The 21,188-nt window shown below is 37.3% G+C and overlaps 1 protein-coding gene across 1 annotated transcript in view; it reads right to left on the reverse strand.

Moving 5' to 3' along the window:
* Positions 1–13,944, reverse strand: part of LOC131437655 (membrane-bound alkaline phosphatase-like) — a 55,149-nt gene extending 41,205 nt beyond the window's left edge. The window contains exons 1-3 of the mRNA XM_058607143.1: positions 13,729–13,944; positions 4,648–4,782; positions 3,363–3,555 (exon numbers count right to left, since the gene is read on the reverse strand). Of these exons, the coding sequence (XP_058463126.1) occupies positions 3,363–3,555; positions 4,648–4,782; positions 13,729–13,881 (481 nt within the window). The 5' untranslated portion in view covers positions 13,882–13,944. The remainder of the gene's footprint in view (positions 1–3,362; positions 3,556–4,647; positions 4,783–13,728) is intronic.
* Positions 13,945–21,188: the final 7,244 nt, after the last annotated feature.

Genomic DNA, 21,188 nt, shown 5'->3' on the forward strand with positions numbered 1-21,188 from the left:
TGAATATTAGTAAATAAAAAATCTAAATAACAGTTTTGCTGATTTTTTACATGATTAATTTGATTAAGACCTAAACCAGATATTTTGTCGAATAAGTAATGAAGTGTTTCATTCTCCCCAACGAGAGGTAGTAAAATGCTATCATTTTCAGCGTCTTGAATAAAGTCGATATTGCGCTGATTAAAGTCTCCATATATGTGAACTTTAACTTCCGATGGAAGCTTAGTAATTATTTCATCAGCAACATGCAAAAACTTTTCATATGTGGCTTTTTGGGCATTGTTAGGAGGAAAATATACTGAAACAAAAATATGTGTTTCACCTGCTAAATGAATTCTTACCCATACGTGTTCAAATTCTTTAAATTTCGTAGTGGTTATCATTTCGGCGTCAAATTCTGCTAAAACAGCAATGAGAACACCTCCCCCCGATTTTTTATCAGATGTATGGAGCTCACGATCGTTTCTAAAAACGTTGTAAATGTTTCCGAAGACTTCCGTGCTGTTAACGCTATCATCCCAACTAGTTTCGGTTGCTAGAATAATTCCATACGAACACCCTAAAATATTTTTATGGATTTCATTAATCTTAAGTGCACTCTTCATACGGTTAAAATTTTGACAATATGCTACGATTTCTGTCGACGACGCTAGATGAGGAGATCTTATTGAACATGATTGTTGACTTGTGATAATATGGTCATTATTCTCTTCTTCTGGGTAATGCGTCAAAATTGTCGAAAACACGAATGTTGAGCACGACACGCCACGCACGTATCAGTTGACGAACATTCAGCAGTCATTTGATTCGGCATCGTTAGTTGCAGGTTGTGCTCTCGATAAGGATTAATCGTCGGTCCTCTTTGAAAATTAATTGTAGGTCTGTAATTTGTTGGTGGTCCCGAAAATCGATCCTTAGCTGCAGCAAGAAGTATTCTATCAGGTGGAAGATTATTCCGGCTGTTGTTGTAGTTGTTGTTATTATAGTTGTTGTTATTATTGTTATTGCTATTATTATTCATGTTGTGACTAATAATGTTATTACAATATCGTTTTGTAGATGAATGATGCGTTGAAAGAATATTGGATCTGTTATAGTAATTTTTTCTTGAATTTCGCTTTTTGCGCCTTCTTGACTTGTCAGCCTCATTTTGCTGACGTCGGAACCTAGATTGGCGTGCGTCGTACTCACTCCAACCTGCTTTCCATACTTTTTTGCTTCCTAATAAACGCCATCCAGAATAGTCGGGTTTTTTACAGTTCAATTCGTCATCCAAACTGGGGCATGAGTCAGGTGTCGATGATGATGATACAGCAATTTGGATTCCAGCAATATTTGTTGATAAAGACTTCAACTCCTCTAGAATGTCCAACTCGACCATAGAATTCGGATTGTTAGGTAAACAGGTTGCTGTGTCAAGTGATAGCTGGCTGAGTTGACTTATTTCGTTACTCAGGTCTCGCAAATTTGTAGAAAATTCTGACGTCACGGTTTGCAGTGTCGAGAACATACTTTCCTTTGTCGACTTTAAAGCTGTATCTAGCAGTGCAGTCATGTGATTTTTAATACTTGTCACACTTCTCGGCAAACTGCTATTTTTATTTAGTGCGATCAACTCATTTTTTATGGTAGTGAGTAAGACTTCTAGTCCGTCAATCGCCTCATGTATTACAGTTGGCTTCTCCTGTTGGAAAGCAAACTTATGCAGCACTTCCGTGTTGGCCTGAAGTTGCTTCTCCAGCAGTTTTTGTTGTTCAACAAGGCTGCTATAATGCATCTTTACTTGTAGTAATTCTTGACATACCTCGCAACATGGCAGCACATAAGAATTAATATCTGCTTTTTTGTCTCTCTTCCTGAGAGAACCGCGCTGAATGGTAACACCGATGCAAGCCGCGTGAAATTTTCGAGGGCAGCCAACGCATGTCCACATGATTGTGTCGACGGAGGTATCCAGTGCACAAATTTCACAACTCATGTTGATTACACAACTAACAGTTAAAATAAACAATAAATAATATTTCGCGCGCGGCACTGGGAGCGAATGAAAAACACGTCCGAACTTGACGACGACTAACTGTTCCAGGTAGGTTATCAGTCGTCCAAGAACTTCGGTGAAAACAGGTCTTAAGATCTACTTGAGCATTCGAGTATAGTTTTTCAATGCTGCTCATAGTCGTAGTGCTTACTGGTATGTTCTGATCTTTTTTCGGAACCTTCCCAATCGTCCAAAAGCTTAAGTGAGAACAATTTCTACACGAACATTCAGCAGTTTATGTATAGTTTTTCAATGCTGTTCATTGTCGTAGAGCTACAACTCCAGGTAGTTTTTGGATGGCCTAGATCAATCACAATTGTCCTATTGATCGCATGTGGCATCACGAATATGAACCGAGAACGATAAGTTCGTTAATGCACTTTGTTACACTGGTAAATCTTAAGGCCTGAACTTCAGATAGTTTTTGGATAGATCATCGTTACGTTGGTACACCTTAAGGTCTTTTCCGAGGAGTTTTTGGATGTGCAAGTTCTGCTACAGATCTTATCGCAGTATGTTAATTTTCTGTTAATAGTATTACGAGTACATACCGTACTCAACAGTCATGTAAAAGTGATTATATACAACATTTGCTTTCCGTTTTTTAGATTCTTTGAAACTAAACACTTCATTAATGTACATTCCACAATATTCAACTCCCTGAAGCATGTTAGATTGTTTTGTATATGTATATAAATTGAAATATCCTTCATTATGCAAAAACCTTTTTTTACGCGATCATCGCGTAAATTAAATAAAAAATCGCGTTATCTCAAATAAAACGCGTAGAATAAGTCGCGTTAATTTAAATGAAACGCGTAAAATAAGTCGCGTTCAAGTTCTCGTTAATTTCGTATTTTTAGTCCTGAATAAGTATGTGCGGGATCCAGCGCCAAGATATCTTTCTCATCTGTAGAATCTTGCCCAATTACGGCATGCTAGCGCACCTTCCTTTGCCGGTAATACAGTACAATTTTACGTATGTTTTATATTATTGTCATTTATTTTACCCCGGTTTTAATCTTCATTTTATGTAGTTTTGACACTATCAGTGGCAGTGGAGTTTCGCCCCCGGGAGGTACATGCCTGTACAAGATTGAGGTTGTCACACTTTATGATAAAGAATATATTCACGATTTTACCCATATTGCTCTCGCTTAGGATAAATTTTTAAAAGATGTTCGTCGTTTCATCTTGGGTATAATTTTTTTACTGTTGACTGAAATATGAGTTTGCCATTTATGAATGTTTTCTGACCAACTGCGTTCATCTTAAATGGATGAGATAAGTAAAACTTACATAGGCAAACCAATCGTGTACTTACCGACAACTTTCCCGGAATCCAAAGCCCATTTGGCAATGGATTCAAGCTGTTTCGTCTTATCAGCAGTACTAACGCACGTTCCTTGTTCCACCGTCGGATGGACAGCCACCGTCCCCAGGTTTCCTTTTATACCAGTCAAAAATGCTGTGCTAGCACAGGCACTATCCGGAACACGACTGTCAACGCAATAAGTCTGAAAAAAGAGAACACAAAAAACCTGTACTTGCCGCACACGTTGTTTCGGCATCGAGAAAATAAAATTTCCGCTAGCCCAGAATCCCATCGTTCACATCCGGCACATCCCCAATAATTCATTCCGACCTTTCACCGAAAATGTGTTCCCAATCAATAAAAACTGACAAATCATAAAACATTTTCCACCCAATCCACAGTCCATCGTCCATCGTTACAGTCCCGGTGTGGGATTTTTGTTTCGTTCCATTTTTCTCCTCGTTCACTCGGTGCCTTTCCATTTCAGAACCGGCTCGTTTCAACATGCCTGAAGCGGCACTTGTAAACCCCAATTTAATTCAATCGATCAATCTCGAGTGGAGGCAATGTTGCTAGAGTGGATGAAATTCGACAAACAACATAACAAAGTTGTTTCCAGTGTTTTCGAATGACTCTACCAAATTAAGAGCTGCGTTAAAAAGAATCACGTAATAGCTTTGTGAATTTCATGTCAATAAATTGAAAGCTTCTTTTGTCGTTAGCAGAAGTGATTATTTTTTTCAGACAGTCCCAATTGGACACCATTATAAGGTTAATTAACAACGTGAACGTGAATGAGTAAATTTTATAACTTTGTGCTACTAGATCTGACACCACTTTCACCCAACCCACAGAAAAAGTTTCCCTTCGTTTTCCACACTACAACGGCACCGTTCAACCCCTGCGTGTCACACTATTTTCCACGTGGCATTGCTTGATATCTACTTTTCTGGATGAGTTGGAAATCACTTCAGTGCCGCTTGACCAACTCGAACAGCGAAACCAAGGGAGAACTCGGGAAACGATTTGTGTCAATAACCACATAAAATATCCCCCTTTCCTTCCCGTTCCCTCCAGCACATCCGTACTTTTTCTCACTCTCTCTATCTCACTGTGATGCCGAATCAGTACAACCAGGCAGGCAGTGAGGAGAAAATGGGCATTTCCGAAAAGCGGTCGAGTCAGATCATCATCAGTCTGAATAGTCATGCTCTGCGGTTTTTTTTTGTATTTTTTCCTCTTTTTCCAACACACAGCTCATTTGCGCGTATCACGATGACATAAAACAGCTTACCCTTGCATTACCACTCCATTTGAGCTTTTCGAAAGCGAACGTAGCGTTTTCGCCTCCGTTGACGGTCCGAGCGGCGGTGATGGTTGCCTGCGACATCCCGGCGCCTACGAAAATCACTATATTTTTGGCGACGTTCTGAAAATGGAAACATAAAAATAAACTTTGAAATGTCAACTCTTGGCTCCAGTCGGTTGAAACTTGATAATCGGTGCTTTAAAAAGACAACTTTTTTCACATTGTTGCATTTCCGTTGAAGTGTTCTGTAAGACTAGGCCATACATCGATTCGGTCATATAATATTATTCACAAAATATATTACCAAAACAATATATGGAATAGTAAGACAGGGTGCTCGAATAAGCTCTTCTTCATTGACATAAAGATTCTTGAACATTTAGTAGTATTTGCCAAATCACTTACCGGTTTGTTGTCTATGGTAACAGAGCCAACTTTAAAAGTTGTATCAAGTTCACCAGTGAATAAAGGATGCTTATGCTTACCGATGGTTTGAATCTTATATTCCGATGTGGAATTAATTTTTGTTTTCCCTTTAGTAAAGCACTCTAAAACTTCGAGTATGAAACCTCATAGAATGGAGGTCAGGTTTTGAATTTTCTCCCCAAATGCATTGACACATCTCTGGGCATCGATTTAAAATGATAATGATGATAATGATGATATTTTAATCCACCTAGTGTTGTAATGATGCCTTTGTCATGTCAATCATATTATCATATATAATTCTATTCAAAATGTTTCTCTTCGTTTCATGAAAGAATAACCTTCAGAATCGATGTTTGTTCGTACGGCCGTCAACTAGCATGACGTACTAACCCTACTAGTGTTTATACAAATTTTGAAGATTTTATACACTTTTGACGTCGAATCTAAACGACGGGGTAATTTTTCTATTGAATCCGAAAACATGCAGCATTTTTTGGTAGAACCATAAGACCTTTCATTTGAACCTAAGTTTGTGAAAATCGATCAAACCAGCAAAGTGAGTAAGATCCATTTTTAAATATATAACCACTATTTCCGGTGCTTCCGGAACCGGAAACCGAGAACCAAGATAGCTGAAATCGGTTTGTTTAGTTGCCTACTGATAATTTCTATCCATTTGTGTAATTTTGAGACCATGGATCCGGTGGAAATCAATGAATTACGTATGAAACTACGAGACCTTTTATTTGAATCCTAGTTTGTCAAAATCGGTTCTGCCATCTCCAAGAAAACCCAGTGAGATTATTTGATACATACATACACAGACATTGCTCAGCTCGACGAACTGAGTCGAATGGTATATGACACATAGCCCTCCGGGACAATTTTTAAAAGTCGATTTTCAAGTGATTGCATACCCTTTCTATATGAGAAAGACAAAACATTGCACAGTGGTCCGAAACGGAAAATTATCGTGACAAAAACATTTTCACTATAAAATATTAGTTTATTTTTTTAGTTGGTGTCTTCACCAACTGGCGCGTCTTTTGAAGTAAGAGGTCATTAGAGTAGTCCAAACTTGGATTGAAATCTGGAATCTAACCTTTTTAATTGAAATTAAAAATTTTTGCATTTTACAGCAAAGTTGCAGGAAATTTCGTTTTAACAATTTTGCTGAAGAAGCCACTTTCTCAGCTCTTCATTTGATCGAATTACATAAATTTTTTGGAGTATCAGTAGAATGGCTCTTGAAAAATCACTTTTTCTATTCTTACTTTTTTGTGAACAGTTTTACGACCAAATTGTCCTCCGAAGAGTTGTCAAGCTAATTATAGTGCACAAAAAAATATAAGGGGTGTATAAGCTATCCACATACATTTGTGTTGTACGCATGTATTTGTGATGGCTTTTTATGCTAAGATCACAGCATGCTGTGCATCTGGCTGTCAGCTTTCGTTTGTTTACTTGTTTGTGCGGTTGAAGCTCTGCATTTTCAAAATGTCGCGTATTGAAAAGGAAGTGAAAATTAAGGTTCTGAACTTATGGCTAAGTGAGAAAGGTATTACTATGCGAAAATTGGCGTGGTTTGGAATTCATCATGCCAGCGGTAAAACCATCATTAACAAGTTTGCGGAACACTATTCTTTGGATGAGCTACCAGGAAGAGGCAGAGAACCCGGTTTTTTCAACCCAAAACTGGACCAGAAAGTGGTATCTCTAATCATGAAGAACAAATCAATGTCAATATGTGATTTGGCCAAAAGAGCAGGTACGAGTGTGTGAATGATCCAGCGTATCAAGAGGCGAAATCACCGGAAGACCTACAAGAAGCAGAAAATCTCGAAACAAAAAGTTGAACAGAAGAAGCGAGCAGCAACAAGGTCCCGGAAATTGTATTCGCGTCTTTGTATTCGTATTTTGATGGACGATGAGACTTATGTAAAGAAGGACTCAAAAACCCTTCCAGGTCCATAATACTTCGTCATCGTTGGGGAGCGATGCGGACAGGTCGGTTCAAGTGGAGAAATTCGGTCGAAAACTACTGGTATGGCAAGCAATATGTTACTGTGGTTTGAGGTCAACCATTTTTACACTACCGGAACTAAAAATGCAAAAATCTATCGATCTGATTGTCTCCAGAAGAGATTGCTGCCTTTATAGCAGTTTATCAGTAGCTCGGACGTTTCAGAAAAGGCCGTGAGTCTGTGAATGATGACGAGAGAAGCTGTAGACCATCGACATCGAAAAACGACGAAAACTTCAACAAAATCAAAGAATGGATGACCGTAGAAAGCAAATTGACTATTAGAGAGACGGCAGAGGAGTTGGATATTGCATTTGGATCCGTTCAAGACATTTTGGTTAATGATTTGGGCCTCAGATGTGTCGTTGCAAAGCTGGTGCCGAAAGACCTGAATTTCATGCAAAAAATAGACTGCGTTGACGTCGCAAAAGACATGATTTTCAAGGCCGAATCTGACCCAACATTCATAAAATAGATTATTACTGGAGACGAGACGTGGCTTTAAGAGTATGACACACAATCCAGACATCAAGCGAGTAAATGGCGTACATCGAAAGAGTTGTCAAGCTAATTATAGTGCACAAAAAAATATAAGGGGTGTATAAGCTATCCACATACATTTGTGATGGCTTTTTATGCTAAGATCACAGCATGCTGTGCATCTGGCTGTCGGCTTTCGTTTGTTTACTTGTTTGTGCGGTTGAAGCTCTGCATTTTCAAAATGTCGCGTATTGAAAAGGAAGTGAAAATTAAGGTTCTGAACTTATGGCTAAGTGAGAAAGGTATTACTATGCGAAAATTGGCGTGGTTTGGAATTCATCATGCCAGCGGTAAAACCATCATTAACAAGTTTGCGGAACACTATTCTTTGGATGAGCTACCAGGAAGAGGCAGAGAACCCGGTTTTTTCAACCCAAAACTGGACCAGAAAGTGGTATCTCTAATCATGAAGAACAAATCAATGTCAATATGTGATTTGGCCAAAAGAGCAGGTACGAGTGTGTGAATGATCCAGCGTATCAAGAGGCGAAATCACCGGAAGACCTACAAGAAGCAGAAAATCTCGAAACAAAAAGTTGAACAGAAGAAGCGAGCAGCAACAAGGTCCCGGAAATTGTATTCGCGTCTTTGTATTCGTATTTTGATGGACGATGAGACTTATGTAAAGAAGGACTCAAAAACCCTTCCAGGTCCATAATACTTCGTCATCGTTGGGGAGCGATGCGGACAGGTCGGTTCAGGTGGAGAAATTCGGTCGAAAACTACTGGTATGGCAAGCAATATGTTACTGTGGTTTGAGGTCAACCATTTTTACACTACCGGAACTAAAAATGCAAAAATCTATCGATCTGATTGTCTCCAGAAGAGATTGCTGCCTTTATAGCAGTTTATCAGTAGCTCGGACGTTTCAGAAAAGGCCGTGAGTCTGTGAATGATGACGAGAGAAGCTGTAGACCATCGACATCGAAAAACGACGAAAACTTCAACAAAATCAAAGAATGGATGACCGTAGAAAGCAAATTGACTATTAGAGAGACGGCAGAGGAGTTGGATATTGCATTTGGATCCGTTCAAGACATTTTGGTTAATGATTTGGGCCTCAGATGTGTCGTTGCAAAGCTGGTGCCGAAAGACCTGAATTTCATGCAAAAAATAGACTGCGTTGACGTCGCAAAAGACATGATTTTCAAGGCCGAATCTGACCCAACATTCATAAAATAGATTATTACTGGAGACGAGACGTGGCTTTAAGAGTTTGACACGCAATCCAGACATCAAGCGAGTAAATGGCGTACATCGAAAGAGCCCCGAAGAAACCACGTCGTTTTCAGTCGAAAAAGAAGGCGATGCTCACAGTTTTCATTGATTACAAGGGTGTTGTGTATCATGAATTCCTTTCACAAGGCTAGACCGTCCACCAGGAGTATAATTTGGACGTTATGAGACGATGACGTTATGACAGATTTGTGGGCAAACAACTCTTGGATCTTGCACTACGATAACGCACCATGACACAATGCCACACAATGTTATCCGTGAAGATTTGGCTAAAAACGAAAAGAATACCATTCACTAACCACTGAACTCACCCTAATAGGCCCTCTGCATTTTTTTCCTATTCGGTCGACTCAAGAAACCGCTCCGTAGAACGCGTTTCAGCAACCGAAATGAGATTATAGAAAAATCGCTGATGGCTCTGATGGCCATACCGAAAACTAAATATAAAAAAATGTTTCGAGGATTGGATCAAGCGCTGGCATAAGTGTGTTGGAGTCGATGGGAAGTGCTTTGAGACAATATCGATTTTGATGAATAATCAATGATGAGGCATTTTCAATATGAGTAGTTGGAGCCCCGTTGGACTAGTTTTACTGGAGAATTTGGGAAGGTTCTAATTACCTAGTTTTTTCAAATAAACACTACATACCCGAAGAATACGCACGATATGCAAGCTAGAACACAAGAGCCCATAAGCGATTACTGAGCAGCTCAAACCGTCTCTATAGGCAAATTACTACTTGGCGATCACTTTGCTAAACAACCGTTAAATTTCTTACACACATTGAGATGTCTATTCTTCGCAAGGATGGCTTTTGTCGTATCAAAGAACGCTCTCTACCAACTCTTCACACGAATCAATCAGTGCCATCAAAGAGAGACGGATATCATCGTAGCAACAAAAAACCGGCATGGTTCTTTTAACATGGAATGGACACCAGTGCGAGAGCGAAATTTCTCTCTATGACCCGTCTGAGCATCACGGGTTAGTACGCTGCTGTGGGGATTCTCTCTGAAGCAACAAACGTTCGCTTATTCTCGTTTTGCGATCCGATTCTATACAGGCAGTGGATAATTGCGATCATTTTACTATTGCCGCTTATTCTAACTATGTACATAGAACCTGTGTCTATAACAATGTCTGTGAATGCTTCACACTAGAGATGGGCAAAACAGTTCATTTGAAAGAACCGTTCAGTGATGCAGAGCTCTACTAAAAGAATTAGTTCTCGAGAGCCATTCGCTCGTTCGTTCTTTTTATAGTTAGTTTACTTGTTGAATGACTAACCGATATCCCAATTACAACTGAGATTTCGTAATTTTCTTCATTAAACTGTTATGTAAACTGTTTTGTTTTCGAAAAAGATTGAGCGAGCAAAAAAAAAGGTCCACGACATTGAACTGAAGAACTACCGTTCTCAAAAAAAAAAGAACTATTGATCATTAATTCTTTCAAAAGAACTAGTTCTTTTGAACCGTTCGCGAACAAATTGCCCATCTCTACATCACACCAAGGTTTTGAAATATAGTATGAGAATCATAAAGTCGAATCATCGATTCGATTTCTACGATAATTGGCAACTTGTTATTCTCTCTTGGTAAATTCCATACAGCGCCAATCATTTTCAGACTGTATGTATTTTGTAAAGGGGCTGTGAAATACTCAGAGTATGAAGTGGAGCAAAGAAATGTAGAAAAATTCTCTCACAGTTCATGCATTGAAAGGCAATGAGTTCTTGTAGCATCTTATGCCAGATTGAAAATGTTGTATACAATATAGAGATTTGGTTTTTGTCTTTCCATACGCAGAATAAGAGATTCCAAATACATCGAAGGGTCCTAGTTTAATTTTTTGAAAAAATCGACTATGGGACTTTGTGAATTAGAGATCGCGTAACTTTGGAAATTCGCTTAGAAAAAAACCGCAAAATTGAAGAAATCTTGTTTTGGGCCGAATGTCTTAGAAATACATGAGCGTCCAGATCTGCTCTAGCCTTGAAACAATTTTTTTTAATTGACTTAGGAACTTGAAAAAATTTGAAATTTCGAAAAAAATCGAAATCAATTTTTTTTATCCCAAATATCATAGAAATGCTTAACATGTCGAGATCAGATGTAATCTAAAATAGATTGAATTGAGATGATTGAAAAAAATTCGGGATACATTTCACCTCCCGACTCGACGTTTCATGAATTTCTAAGGCATAATTTGTTTTTTTTTTTTTTTGAAAAAAACATCGTAACATCGGAAATCCGCGTAAAAAAACGCATAAAAACGCGTAAAAAAGGTCTCAGTAGGCAGAAAAAATTCTATTTGAAAGGTATGGGAGAAATCATGGACCATTCCATTCAGTCTTTGCATAGAAACATTTTAAAGTAATAGATGTAATGATATCGACAGTAATGGATGTGAAATTCTACCTTACCCGACCTCTCATCCAGACACAGAACTATTTTACTTATATATTTTTTTCCAGTTGCCGCGGATCCGTAACAGAATACGCTTCACTTCAGTAGATGGAATCAAAAACTGATTGCTTCTTGTGCTTTAAAGATAAGGTATGTTCTTGGTCCGAACGGGTAAAGCATAAAAAATACGGAATTAGTTTTCACGATTTTGGAAATTGAATAATATAAAACTCCAACATCGATCACGAATTCATTCGGCCACATCACATCAAATAATTCACACTTTACTGTTCAAAGAGATCAGCACACAAATGTCTTCTTAAGAATCATCAATTGAGTGCCTTTAGAACAGATAACTTGGTTCGATTGTTTTCTTCGTAGACATTTAGTAGATAGTAATGTTTCTAGACACTGTTTACTAGAACCACCCCGGTGACAAGATTGTCATATGCATACAATTGGCTTGAAGCCGAAATTTTTGGTTCTAGTTCGCTGCCAAATGCTGTGTTTAAGCAGTGTTCACATCTTTTTTCATACGGTTGCACAAACATCAGGAAACGATTTCGAAGGAATATAATCAAACTTTAATAAACCATAAATTTCTTTTCTTATTAAAAAAGAATTCAAATTACTGGTTTCATAGAAAAATCAAGACTAGAGTTATATTTATATTGGGACTTAACGAAATGAACGTTTGACACCAGTGTGGTTTGATTGTATTACCTTTGTATACAGTCTAATATGGGATGCACACGATATACTTTGATTTTTTTTTTCCTCTTGCTTGAATTGTCAGTGAAAGTGTGGTAAAACTGAGTTTAAAATAATTAGGGTATTGAATACCTAATTTCTAAATTGAAATGTGTTAGCAAAGCGAGTTGAAAAAACGGTTAATCGCCAGTCAAATATTTACGGGTCAAACAATACAAAATGTTTCAAAACGAAGGATTTGTAAGAGTCACTTCAGTTCGGGAGAAATAAATGTAGTTGAAAATCAACTACGTTTGGTCATGGTTCCATACCAGTTTTTTTTTTTCTAAAACGAATCCTTGTGAAACATATGTTTTAGTCGATATTAACATAAGGCACTTGCTAATCGTTAGAAAACATTTACAGAGAACAACTCGAGCTTTTATTCCTTAGCTACGGTGATAGCTCCAACACCGGGTCTCAATGCTTCAAATAGTTCACATATTTTGTAATGTATTGTTTGAAATTAAAATCAAAAAAATCAGTTGCAAAAAAATCAGTTTGCAAAAAATCAGTAGTGAATTTTTCTTAAGTGAGTTTTTTGATCGATAATTTTTTTTATCTGAAAGTCACTTGCAAAAAATTTGATTTTTTCCCAACACCGATCGTAACTATTTCACTAATATTTAAGCTCTTGAATCTCTTGAACCGTTCTGAGCAACAACAACACAATCTCAGCTTCGCTTACCATCTCATCTGTCTCTGTTCAATCCATTGGAGCCAAGAGAAGGATGAAAATAGATGCGTTCGATTCAAGTTTTTGCAATGCTATAACAGTAGTATTGCACAATTGTCGAACTATTTTTTCTGTGGTATTGCTTCTTAGTGCCGAAGGAAAGATACTTTATTAGATTCCATCACAATTCGTTGATTGAAAGTCGAGTAATACCCAAAATAACACACTAATTAGATGACTACTATGCATATGTAATAAAACTGATTGAAAATTGATAATCTTCTCGAAGCAAGGAAGAAATGGGTAATTTAATTGTTTTTGAAATATTTAAGCCCTAAAAAATTATTATATGAACGTTGCTTAACATATTGTTGACAACAACGCCACCAAAACAAAATACGTTGGCTTCAGAAACCAGCCTGGAACCCGAAACTGATCCAGAGTAGTTTAATCAAATGTCAACACCTTTCACGAAACTATTTTGGGTTCGCACTTAGCAACGGACATAAGAATCAGGTTCGAAACTGACTCGATTTTCAGTTCAAAAACTTTGAAACTAAGTTCGAGACTAGCTTTAAACAAACACTCTGACAGCAGTTAAGGTGGAAACTAAAAGCACAACGTTGTCACATTAGAGAAGGTCATTGAAGGTTTTCTGTTCTATTTAATTAATTGGTCAGTTAATAAATATTCGCACACTCACAGTTAATAATTATTTAAACGCGTATTACTCTTGTTTGATTTTTCTGTTTTCTGTAGTACTACTGTCAACCATAAATGCATGAATCTTTTGCGATGATTTTGCGGAAAAAAATTCTCTGCCAATCCAATCATATAACAATTGACTCGTTCGATACACATTCCACTTTGTCTTATCTAGCGGGCGGGTGCAACACTTTTGGTATCTGTCAAATGAAACCACTTTCAACTAGTTACCACGGCTATCACATCCGATTATCAAGTTTCAACAACAAAACCTCAATTTATTCATTTAAATTACAATTTTCTGCATGGTATAATCTTTTTTCTCTAACAGCAGATCATGGGCCTGCTCCTTCCAGTAGTGCGGATCGTGGTCCTCGTGGGCCGCAACTTTCATTGTGGCGAAACCACAACCGGCAGCCAGAATCGATATCACAACCGCTAACCGCATTTCAAGTCCGTAACTTGCTGTGCCCGAGAAAGCTAAACGAGGAGGAACGCAAACCGAATCCGATTTCCGAACTGACTGAACAGCATGGATTGGTGGTCATTGATTTTATAGACTGCTGATAATGAATCTTAGGCACAATGCTTAAGCAGTTTATCGATAAGAAAACATACCTATGATTCTGCCGATATTGCCGGTGGGTGATGGGATGATTTGTTCTACAGTTGTTACGTCAAAAACCTCCCGGAATACAAGCTTCATACACCCACGTAGAATGTATCCCGTGATAAATGATCGCGCAAAATTTCACACGTAGATGCGAGAGCGATTTAAGATGAGATGCAAAGCTCAGATAAACTGAGAAAGGTAAGCATTGGAAGAGGAACGGAATAATAATGACCCCAAAACCGGTCGTGATGATTTCTTCGTGGAGCAAAATGCTCTGCTTCGAGAACATCGTGAAGCATTATTCTCAAATTGGTGCCACATTATGAAGTCGAACGAAAATGAAATTGAGATGTCTATCTTGATGAATTATTTCAAACTCTCCAAGGATTAATTGATTCATATTATTCAACCAGCGGTTTTTTGTTCTTCGCGACTAAATAATCTCTGATTGATTGGATCTAGCCGTCATTCGAACCTACTTTCCTATAGGCAACCGATGAATGCGATGAATTTATAGCAAACAGCGGAGCCTTCGACAGTGCCGTGTGCAAAACTGCCTTTCTTATATTCACACGGAACCAATAAATTGGCAATTCAGAACTGATACCCTCAACGACGGTACAATCAGTCGGGCTTGGCATTTCAAATGGAACTTTTATTTGGATCACAGCCTAGTGATAGGCTTCATTTAACGGACTGTTGCACAAACCGGGCAAACGCACTTTGATCGAGTCAATAATCGCCAAGTGGCAAGTGGAGATATCGCAACATACGACACTTGTTTGGCGGGTGCTTCAGTGCATTCGGATTGTTCCATATCGATGAATTTCACGATCAATGATTGATGGCTTATCATGATTATTGTTTACGATTACTTAAATGCATTAAAGAATTTATGAATGAAGTTGGGAATCTTCGAACAGCAAAATAAATTAGATAAAGCCAGTCATGCTGAGTAATGAAAATTCATACAATTCCTTATTTTATTTTTGTTTATTTTGGGAGCAGGGAAAAGCCCAGTGGAGATGAAATTTGGCAATCTCTCTCCAGTAGGCATAAAACCTCCTCATCTTTCGTATCAACAGATTACAATGATCCAACAGATACAATAAGGCTTAACACTAACAATAAAAACTAATAATTAAAACTAAACCTATAACCCTATATCTAGTTGATGATACCAAGCACTACAGGGCAGCAATAGTGTTCTTGCTTAAACGGTCAGAGAGAGAAGAGAAAAATGGATAGGTAAATGGATGATGAAGGTAGGTGGAAGGGGTGGAAAGTAAGCGTGGGCGAACAAAGGGGTTAGAATTGGCATGTAGATCTAATTAGTGATCGAAAAGATGGTGGTCGTCTGTGAAGGATAGTTTGTGCATTTCAATATGAAGGTGAGATCATTGAGGTAGAGTAAAAATAAAAATGGACCTAAGTGACTGCCTTGAGAGACTCCAGAGTGGACAGCGAAAGGCACTGTAATGAAGTCTCCGATCTTCACAGACATTTCGCGACCAATTAGAATTAGAAACCAAGTCTATTGAGTTTTGCTACTGCTATTTGGTGGTTTATTTTGTCAATGGCTGCAGAGAAATCAGTGTAGATTGGATCAACCTGTGGGCGTGCTTGTAGAGATCGAACTATAAAAGAAGTGTAGCAGAGTAAGTTTGTTGCAGTTGATCGTTTCGGCATGAATCCGTGTTGAGTTTCTGAAATGTAGTTTTTGCTGTTGTGTTTCTAGAAATTCAGAACTATAGTCTCAAATAATTTAGATACGGCACATAGTGCAGCTATACCACGATAATTGGATACATCGGCTTTATTTTCCTTCTTGAAAACTGGGAAAATAAATGATTTTTTCCAAATATTTGGAAATGTTCCTGACCTAAGAGAAATATTGAACAACATCGACAGTGGAATAAGAAGACTCTTTGAGCACTTTTTTAATACTAACGAAGGAATACCATCCGGTCCAGCTTTGGAAAATGATTTCATCTTAATACACGCTTTTTCAATCATAGCAGTTGTTATGAAAGGGTGAGAACTAGTTGGAGAGCGGCTAGGAACATTGATGATAGCTTTGGAGATCTGATCACTCGAAAGAATTTCTTTGGAGAATACACTGCTGAAATGTCGTTGAAATAAGTAGCAAATATCAGATATCGTCGATGATTCAACGTCATCAAGAAACATCTGATCGGGAAGTCCTGATTCTTTCCTTTGTTTGTTCACGTGGTTCCAAAATCTTTTAGGGTTGATTTTTAGATTATTTGGTACTCGTAGGAGGTGAGCATCGTATGACATTATGTTTAGTCGTTTAAAGCGGTTGTCAAGGTAGATATAGTAAGATCGCAGTTGAAGCGAATGCCGTTTAGATAATTTCCTTAATGCAGACCGTTTAGCGCATTTACAACGTTTCAAGGTCAGATTTGCCCATGGGGGATGTATCGGTTCACGACGATTTTTTTTTGGTATAAATTGATCGATGGAGTACGAGATTACATGAGACCATAACATAGCAGCAGAGTTGCAGTCGCCACTAGAAAATAAGTTTTCCCAGTTCAACGACAGCAGAAACTGGTTCATAGCATCAAAATTTCCATTTTTGAAATCGTAGTTTGCCGCTTCGGAAATAGTATTGAAAACAACGGAGGTATCTTCTGGTATAGTAATTTAAAGGGGAGGGTGATGGCGACAAGTTTTAACTAGTGGAAAAGGTGCAACGGTTATGGAACATTTATCCGATAATTCATAACTGACAAAACATAGGTCCAGACTTATAAAGACTGTAATAGAAAAAAATGTAACCGACAAAAATGATCATCAAACATTTTATTGAATCTCACGGAATAAATAAACATATATTAGCTAGGTTTTTGAAAAGTGGGTTTATTTAACCTCCTTTCCTAGACTCAATACCAGCAGCTTGTACAAAACGCTATCAATCAACAGCTATGCAACATTCGCACCATCTTTCTTACACACTTTCATTAATTATTTTATCAAATCCTCGTTGATTTTACCTAGAACTACGTCGATGTTTTCTATATATGGGCGCAAATTTAAAAGGTGAGTGGTCAATGTAACAGACATAGCATGTTGATCATAAATATGGAACAGATCTCGAAAAAAAAAATTTTCGAATTTTTAAATCTCATCTATTTTTTTTGCATTTTATAAATTTAGCTGACACGTGAATCTGTCTTCGGCTCATCAGTGCTTAATGCAGTTCAAATTGAACTGCCATCTCCGCTTAGCAGTTCAAGGTCATCAGAAAGTATATTGCACCGCGGTGTAATATCCGAAAAGTGTTACATAAGTAGTGTAAATTTTGCGTGTGCTTTGCTGTGAACTGCTTGGCGGAGATGGCAGTTCAATTTGAACTGTTTTATGCATTGATGAGCGGAAGGCGAAACGCGAAGAAAATGAAATTAAATATGTGCTTTTCACACAAACTGGTTACTTTGTAGCCAAAAAAGGCGAGTGGGTAGTGTCAGAGACATAACCGGATGACGTGAATACGAATAAAATGAAAGGTTCAATATTTCTTTACGTTTGAACTTCTTAAAGTTAAACTCGGCAGTTCAAGCAGACGTAAAGTTTACGCTATTTGTTAAATACTTTTTTATATTGCACCGAAGCGTCTGACTGTCTAATCTGACGTCCTGACGGAATTCCTCATTCTGAATTCTGAGTCCTGAGACTGTATTTCTGGAACCGAATTTTGAAGCCGAATGCTAGAACTGAAACCTAAACTCTGAAACTCAATTTCAATGCTAGAATCTGGAACTGAATTCTGAGCCTGAACTCGGGAACTGAATCCTAGCACTGAGCTGATGACTTGGATTGTGCTCTGCAGCTAAATTTTAGTTATAGAATTCCGATCCAAAATTCAATTTTCAAATTTGGATCTAGAATTCAGCTCAGAAATTCAGTCCTAGAAACCAGATCCTGAATTTCGATCAAAAATCTATAGAGTTTAGTTAATGATTCCATTTACACTTCTGTAATTTTGGAACTGAGTTTTGGAATCAATAGAAATTGAAATGGGCTGCACCTGAATTTCCGATTTTTTATTGCATTTTTGAACCGAATTCTGGAAATACAACTAAATATTGAATCTGAGTTCTCATCCCGGATTTAGGTCCAAAGTACCATAACTCCATGTTAAGAACTGAGTTTTTGAAATTAAAATCTGAATTGGGAACTGAGTTCTGGTCTGAGCGTCAATTTCAGTTTCCGAAACTTAGTCCAGATCTAGGCTTAAAATCAAATTCTGCAGTTCGGTTTCAGCTCCAGAGTTCTGTTACTCGATTCTGACCTTGGACTCTGGATAAGGAACTGAAATTTAGATCTGGATTCTAAAAGTGAAAAAAAACTGGTCTTGGATCCTAAAACTGAATTTCAGAACTGATTTCTAGAATTGGATTCTGGACCTAGATGTCTGCATAATATTGCTTAAAATTGTTCAGTTTTCGTTGCACAGAGTGTTCCACGAAATGTTTCGAATTTAAAAATGCAATAATAAACGAACGGTTTGATAGACAATTATACATTTATTTGTACGGTTGTTTCATTGTATTTTGCTGCACTGCAAACGACCAGCAGCAGGATGACGCAATCGCTCTTGCTTGAAGCGAAGCTGGCTTTGCGAACGTCCCGCAACTAAGCTGCTCAAGTGTCAATTGATTTCAAATTGAACAAATTTTGATTGAGAGCTTTCTTTTTACGTGATTTCATTTGAAGCTTTTTCACAAATTGGCAGTCCCAAAGGCCATAAAAAATGGGGCGTACTTTATTTCTTGATCCGCATAGAAACATGAAATATATTCAGAACCGATGCTTTTGGTAAGAAATAGAGAAAATTCAATTATTTCTTAATGACGATCTGTGGGACTCAAAAGTGCCTTGAAATTGTCACGACCAACAGGATCTGCATTTAGATTTGAGATCAAGAGCCATCTCAAAAACTCGGTAAACTCGTTCGAAATTTGACTCGGAATTCATTGTGATTTCCAATTGGATTCCAGAGAAAATGAATTCCAACTCAAAACTAAACAACGCTTCCATGACGACTGACGACTTCCAATGGTAAGATTTTGGTGTGTACCCGGCTGCGACTATTCTTCGGCACAATTCTGCTGTTCGGCACTCGCTTCATAACAAAATTGTTAGGCCTTTCGTATGTCTTGTTTCGAAAACCGTTGCTCAGAAAATGATGGGAAAAAGTGGAATGTTCATCTTTTATATCAATACAGTTGTACAGCAACAGATATTTTGTTCTCTTCCTCAGAACGCCTTCTGTTTGGCTGATGTTGACATGGGTCAAATCAGACAGGTTTTTCAATAATATACTATTGAAACACTTCAATGTTGTTGCAAAACACGTTCAAGTATAAATTTTCGAATCTATTCATAGTTAGATTATATAAATCCTTCTACAGATTTCTGAGCTATGAGCTTTCAAAATACGAGAAAGGCAAAGTTTTCCTCTTTGATCCTCGTTGATACCAAACAATTCAGAAAAGTTTAGTTTTGAATTATTTGAAATTAAGTCGTATAACTGAAAATTTTATCATAAAATTGCTGATCATATTTGCAAAGGAATGTAGCAAAAATTATGTTGATAAGTTAGATACCACAGGAGATATTCATGATCAAAAACTTATCACTCTCTCACAGGGTAAACTCTGAAAAGGCGCCTCATAGTAAAGTAAGTCGTATTCACGACAAAACCTCTAAATGTTCACGTGGATCAGGATTTTCGCTAAAATTTTATTTCTTATTACATAGGGTATTTTTTTACGCGTGGAATGCGTACCGCAAAAAAACGCGTAACTTCGGAAATCCGCGTTGAAAAATCGCAAAACTGCAGAAAAAAATGGTTACCAAACATCTTCAAAAATTCTTGACACATCGAGATCTAAATTTGTTTTTGAAAAAAAAAAACGACTTTGGGACTTTCTGAAATCGAAAAAATTTTTGTTATTACCAAATTGGAAATGGAAATAATTTTAACTAAAGAGTTGATATTAGTATAATTTCCTTTGCAAGATTTTTTTCAGTGTCGGAAAATAACCATCGGTCTGTCAAAAATAACCATGCTTTCGAGCAGGGTTATTTATGACAACATCAAAATAACCTCTCTAGTGTCAGGTTTCAACAAAAGTTAAAATTAACCGCGAAATGTTTCACAGCCTTAGAACGTCGAAATCTAATGCCATTTTGAAAAAAAAAGTTGAAAAAAAATTGGACTTTTTGCGAATTTTTAAATTTAAGCGGTTTCCTTGTTTTGTCTTGGAAATGCATAAAACGTCGAGATCTGATGTAATCTCCCAAAAAAACTACAAGGATCACCCCATGGGGTTGTTTGAGACATTGACGTGGAACTAGGCAAAACAAATTTCTAATGATCTACAATCAAATATCTGTTTAGATTGATCTTGATTAGGAACCAACACCTAACATTGTTTGTTTTATAGCCGAAGAAATTACACCAATATCTCAAATGTATGCATCCCTATTTCATCTCATTTGTAAGGACGTTACCTTAAAAATCTGGTTTAGTCATCAAAATCACTACGATTTTTTCATATTTCTGCTTAATTCGCCTTGCTCCACATTGGGAATTGATTCACATTCCTTGGAAATTAAAATAATAATTAAAAAATCATCTAAAAACACTTCTGATATGTTCACTACTGTGCTCCTAATTTCATCTTAAAGGTTTTGTATTCATCCTATCATTGGTCCTTTATTCATCCCATAAATTAGCAATGGCGACAGCAGTCAAAACCAAAATATTGCACTAATAAACTCTCAGGTTCAAAATGTCAGAATTTTCCTTAAAAAAGGCCTAACACCAACTATGACACAACACACGATATTTAAAAAAACAGTTTGAAATCTTTTCGACGTTTAAAATGTTTTGGATCGTTTTTATTACTTTTCGTTTCAAATTGAAAATTTTACTCTGCAATCAATTCGGAAAACTAAAAAAAAAAACAAAAAAAGAATTGTTACTATTTAGGCATTAGCCCTTCTAAAAACAAAATGTAGAACCAGAGATGCCATTCATACAGATTTATCTGTATTGTATAGATTTTTGCGTTCGCGTTCGTTAAATCAGATTACAGATTTTCTGA

The sequence above is a fragment of the Malaya genurostris genome, chromosome 3 (genome assembly GCF_030247185.1).
Source record: "Malaya genurostris strain Urasoe2022 chromosome 3, Malgen_1.1, whole genome shotgun sequence".
Classification (NCBI taxonomy): domain Eukaryota; kingdom Metazoa; phylum Arthropoda; class Insecta; order Diptera; family Culicidae; genus Malaya; species Malaya genurostris.